The 6,200-nt window shown below is 36.4% G+C and overlaps 1 protein-coding gene across 1 annotated transcript; it reads left to right on the top strand.

The window, feature by feature from the left end:
* The first annotated feature begins 353 nt into the window (after positions 1 to 353).
* CABS1 (calcium binding protein, spermatid associated 1) lies at positions 354 to 1,767 on the top strand. The gene has a single exon (XM_028505466.2). The coding sequence runs from the start codon at positions 488 to 490 to the stop codon at positions 1,625 to 1,627; it is 1,140 nt and encodes a 379-aa protein (XP_028361267.1). The 5' UTR covers positions 354 to 487; the 3' UTR covers positions 1,628 to 1,767.
* The last annotated feature ends 4,433 nt before the right edge of the window (positions 1,768 to 6,200 follow it).

The following is a 6,200-nucleotide window of genomic DNA, read 5'->3' on the forward strand; positions in this document are numbered from 1 at the left end:
AATCATAAGAGAAGATGCTTTACCTTAATAAGACCCTGTCACTTACTTGAAATAAAGGCAACTTGAAGCTGATGCTGATAATCTTGTCTCCCACAGTTTTCCCCATTTGATGCTAAACCCACAAATCTTGTGCCTGGCAGACTCTGCTATGTCTGTTTCCAATGTCACTAGCTCCACATTGGAAGGCATGCCCCTTCTAACATGGGAACTGTCTCCATGTTAATAACAAGTTCCTTGTGATTAAAATATTGGGCTGTGAATTCCTCTGTTGATTCCATAATCAGAGAAGACTCTGTTGTCTTTTTATCTAATATCAATACTAGACGCCCCGTCAGAGCATAGAAACAACCTCCAAGGGAAGCCAGTGCCATTGGCCCTGTGGCTGATGTAACAATCACTATGATGACCAGTGCCTCAGTCACTATAATAAATACCACTCTCCTGCCGAGAGACACCACTGGGCCCAGAGAAAGACCTGTGATTGTGCATGGTGCCGCTTTGTCTCATGGCTGAAGATGGTTTGCCAAAAATTTATTCTCAACCTCCAACGGAAAGCAGTAAAACAACACCTGAAGCAACCATTCCCTTTGAGACTGACAACACTATTCCTCGATCAGAAACAACTATTTCTTCAGAAGGAGACCACATTATTTCCATAAGTGACTACATGCTAGAAAGTGATTTTTCAACAACTACGGGCAACAAGCTTTCCTCTCCAAAGGAAAGACTAAATTCAGAAGGTAATGTGGAATCCCACATTAAGTCATCAACCCATCTGGAAAAAGAAGTTACCACTCTGACAGGTGCCCCACTCTCCACGGCTAATGACTCTATTACTGAAAATTTCATTGCAGTGAAAATCAGTGATTTCTCATCTCCAGTCACTTCTGTTTCTTTAATAGATTTTCCTACTAACATGTCAAAAGAAGATATTTTCTTGGATGCAACTGAGCCAGGAGATAAAGGTGTGTCAATAACTTCTGAAGTCTCTGGCTCACTAAAGAAAAGCACCGCTGAAGTTACTGACACCTCTGTCCTTTCAGTTAAGAAGGGTGGACTTGACCTTAATAATTATAGCTCCTCAGTTAAACCTGACGTCACTACTGATGAGGCTATCCACATCACTGACTCCTCTATTCCTAAGACTGAAGGTTCTCTCACTGCTGAAAAAAACTTCACAACTATTACAGACATAGCTGCCCTTACAGAAGAGAAAATAACTGAGGTTGACTTACTTCTTCCAGAAGATGACCCCAATGCTGTGTCTAAACTAACTGATGCAGATGAGGAAAAGCTCATCACTGTGTTTGAACTTACTACCATCAAAAGAGATGAAGATAATGCAGAAGATATTCTGCTAACTGGTGAGGAGTCTATGGATGGACTCAACGTTTGGATGGAGAAAGATATTGCCAATGAAGCAGAGAACCATCCTGTTTTGCTCACTGCTGTTGAATCCAGGTATGACTTTGTTATTCCTAAATCAGTAGATATGAACCTCATGGAAGATTCATCTCCTATGACAAAAGAAGATTTGCCTGAAAACAGTAAAATGGAATTTGTAGCTAAGGCTACTGAGGCATTCTCCAAAACTACCCCTGATTTAGATACCCCAAGCCAAAATTAAGACACTTTTACAACTGAAATGGGTGTCTTTAAACTCCTGAAAGAAGAACCAGATGAGTTCCTGATTTGAAAGCAACAAGAAGACACCACATAGAATTGTGCAGTAGCCTAGACAGCTAGTTTTAATATCTAAGAAGTTTGTCCAGCAAGCAAAAAGGTTAATGAAAAGAAGAATGTGGACATTTAAGGCAAGTATTGGACTCAACAAACACAGATGCTAGGAATAGAGGTCATGCAACAGAGTGTGTTTAAGGAAACTTACAAACCTGGGCAGTACAAGAGTTCCCCTAGTCTCACAAAGTTTAATGGAGTTATCCAATAATTGTTTTAATATAAAATCTTTAATCCCAGACTTCATGGATATGAAGAGAGAGCAATAAGGAAAGCTCACTTTCTGCTACATTGAACAATTTATGTCATTTCCAGTAATTCTCAACTGCATAATTTACTGTGAATTAAAGAGATGAAGAGAATCAAATTAATAACATCTCAAAAAATTACTCTAATATTAAAAGATATAAAGCCTATTATAAATGGAGTTTTTCATTAGTATGTAACCAATAATTCTCATCTATTAAAAAATATAACTGCAATCCTCACTCATGTAAGAATTAAGGCTCTTCAGTAACTGTTTTATAACCACACATAAGAAACATAAATATTGCAGATTTCTAGGATATGTTGTGTGCAAATTAAGGCAAAATGATATTTTACAAATATGTACATTTGTCAAAAACAGTATTGTATGTGAATATATGAATCAATTTCCCTTTTTAAATTTCTTTTCTGAATATTTGTCAATTTTTTTCAGGTCTTAAATACTGGTATGGCACTCTTATGCTTTGGTTAACAATTCAAGGACATATATCTTCATCCTTTTCTGACACAGACATTTGAAATCTGTCTGTTTCACTTTGTTGATTTTTCTTCAATAAATCTTGACAGCAACTGATTTACTGTGTATAGGTGTGTTTGATATTCTAGCATAGAAATTCTCAAATTAGGAGGGATGTAAGTAAAATGAAAATTTACTGGTTGTTTAAAGAAAAACTTAGCTCTGGACACCAGGAATAGAATTATTCTATAGAGACTCATAATTTTATTATATATTAAAAAGAAAAAGCGCTAGCTGAATAGTAAATGTCACATATGAGATGTGAGGGTAATTGGGAGGAATACAGATTTACACCATTAGGTAAACTATAACCCAGAATAACTGTGGTAGCATATTAAAACACAAAAACATATTTTAATAAAAATGTAGCGTGTGGTAAAGCAGACTTCAAAACCATGGTCTATGGTGGTTAATTACTCTTGCTTTAATGATCAAGTATTTAGGGGGAAAAAATCAAGCTAGAATACTATTTAAAACCATACTCTTAAAAAGAATTACATAAATCAGAGACTTAAAAATAAATCATACAAAACTTATAGGAACACATGTATATTTATCTAAATGGGGTTGAGAAATTTAAGCATATAAGAAACTACTATATTAATAGATTTGACATCATGAACACTTGAAATTTTGTACAAAAGAAAATTAATATAAAATTTAAAAGTAAAGGATACTGGGGAAAAATAATTGCATCATATATTGCAGGGCAGTTATCTCTGAGAAAGTGAGATTTAAGCTAAAGTTTGGAAAATGTGGAGAGTTAGGGACACCACATGCCCAAAGCCCTAAGGCTAGAAATGGCTCCTGAATCACAGGATAAAACAACCACAGTTCCCTCTGATACAGATACCTCCATCAAAATTTCCTTCTGTCCTAATGGAACCTAGTGTAATGTTCTCAGCCCTCACTGTATCCCTTACCCACAGCTACTCCTACCCTGTGACATAAAACTCTCTTATCTGCCCTGGCTGGTGTGGCTTAGTGGATTGAGCACCGGTCTGCATACCAAAGGGTTGCCAATTTGATTCCCAGTCAGGGCACATGCCTGGGTTGCAGGCCAGGTCTGGTCCCCAGTAGGGGACAAACAAGAGGCAACCACACATTGATATTTCTCTTCCTCTCTTTCTCCCTTCCTCTCCCCTCTGTCTAAAATAAATAAAATCTAAAAAAGAAAAATAAAAAAAACCTCTCTTATTATAAGGCATTCCTGATGGCAATTTGAGAGAGAGGGTGAGAGCAAGACAGAGAGAAAGAGAAGTTTTAAGATGAAAGGACTACTGACCACAAAGAAAGACAGTGTGTGGTATATGAGCATTGCTTAATTCTTCTACCTATTGTACATTAATTGATTAATAAATAATACATGAATTAAATTTTGAATCTGCAGTCTATTTTCACAACACTATTTGTATGTTCTTTTGTATTTCTCACATTCACCTCAAAAATAACAGAACTTTCTAATGATATTGGCATTTCCCTTCCCTCAACTTTCTCCTTTTCTAGTATTCTCCATTTTACCAAAAGATACCATCTGCACAGTTGTTCAAGCCAGTGACTGTGATTTTCCCTTCACAGCTCTCTCTCATTCTCTACACCCAACGAAAACCAAGTTTTTACCTACAGGCCCTCAGAAATTCACTTGCCTCCATTCCCACTGCCCCTTCTTCATGCCGTTTTATCAAGCAAGAGTGACATTTTATTTAAAAAATTGATCATGCTACTCCTGTCTCCATACTCAAAATGCTCAGTAACTTTGCATTTATTTAAATTAAAGTACAAAATTTTCATGATATTTGTGAGATTCTCCACAACTTGGACACTGCTTATCTAAAAAGTGTCATGATATGCTCTTGGTCTTTTTTTTTTCTTGCTCTTAAATCCCAACTATATAGGTCTTCTTTGGGTTTCTTTAAAGTATCAAGTTATATCTTCTTTCTGAATCATTAAACCTGCTATGTTGTCCCTGAGTCGTGCCCCTAAATGTCACTTCCTCCAACCATGTAGTCAGCTGTATTGTCTGGCCCTTCACAATGCCCTATGGTAAACAATATCTTGTTTTATGTAACACCCATAATTATAAAAAGTTGTCTGTTATGTTAATTTCCTAGGGTTGTGTTAGCAGTTACTACAAACTAGATGGCTTAAAATAATAGAAATATATTCTCTTACAGTTCTGAAGCAAATAAGTCTGAAATTAAGGTGTTAGCCAGGCCACGTTCTCTCTGAAGGTTTGAGGAGAGGATCTTTCCTTGCTTCTTTCTACCTGCTAATGGTTGCTGGCAATCCTTGACATTCACTACAATCTCTGCCTCCCTCATCACATAATGTTCTCTTTGTGTGCCTCTGTGTGGAAAGTTCTCTCAATAGTAAGGACACCAGTCACTGGATTAGGCTCAGTAATCCAGTATGACTTCTTCTTGACTTGGGTACATTTGCAAAGACCCCATGTCTAAATAAGGTCACATTCTCAGCTTCTGAGGGTTAGGATTCCAACGTATTTGAGGGTGAGGAAAAAGACATAATTCAATCCATAACATGTGTTTAATATTTATCTTCCCTACTGGATTTTATGTTTGGGTAGTTAAGATCACATAATTTATCATCAAAACCAGAACACTCTTGAGACTGAAAGAGGATACTATTCATAACAACTCCAAAACAACAGAAATAAAATATGGGTGTCCATTCTAAGGGAAGGGATCATATCCCCCTTGTCCACTGCTCAATTCTGAGAGCTTTGAATGCAGTGGGTGTTCAATAAACATGTTAAATGAATGAAAATTAATGAATTAAATGAAATGGTGAATAACGATTTTATTTATTAGGCTATGAATGCTCTCAGAGAAAGAATGGTATACTGGATACTTAGAGGTAAATATGAGTTTATCAGGACAAGAGGATAACCGGTTTCAAAGAGAGGGAAGGGCAGGGGCAAAGATCTAGAGCATGAGGATACTTGGTGTGCTCAATAATATTGAAGCAAGCTTAGAGCACAATGCATCTGAGAGGTAATGCTAACAGATATATGTAATTGTGACTGACATTATAACCTTACAAAAGCGAAAGTGAACACATGTACAAGACCATATGTATTAGTCACAATTCTCTGGGGAGTGGGGAGCAAACAATGATATATGATATAGATAGACAATGATATAGATGATAATAGGTAGATGATAGGTAGATGATCATAGGTGATAGATGATAGATTAGGTAGGTAGGTAGATAGATAGATAGATAGATTAGATAGATAGGTGATAGATAGCTAAATAGATGATAGATGTTTCTTTTAAGAAATTGGACCATGTACTTGTGGAGATGAGAAAGTTCGAAATCTGTAACACAGGTTAGTAGGCTGGAAGTTTAGGTAAGAGTTGATACTGTTTTCTTAAAGCCAAAATCCACAGGGATAGTGAGTAAACTGTAAATTAGACAATGTTTCTATGTTTCAGTCTCAAGGCAGAATTCCTCTTTTTTTAGGAAACTTCAGTCTTTGCTCTAAGGCCTTCAACTGATTAGATGAGGTCTATCCATAGTATGAAAAGTAATCTGCTTTACTTAAAGTCAACTGATTGTAAATGTTAGTCATATCCATAAAATGCCTTCACAGCAACATCTAGTATTTGACTACAAAACTAGGTATCATAACCTAGCCAAGTTAACACAAAAAATTAAC

This window comes from Phyllostomus discolor, chromosome 1, assembly GCF_004126475.2.
Source record: "Phyllostomus discolor isolate MPI-MPIP mPhyDis1 chromosome 1, mPhyDis1.pri.v3, whole genome shotgun sequence".
NCBI classification, from domain to species: Eukaryota; Metazoa; Chordata; class Mammalia; order Chiroptera; family Phyllostomidae; genus Phyllostomus; species Phyllostomus discolor.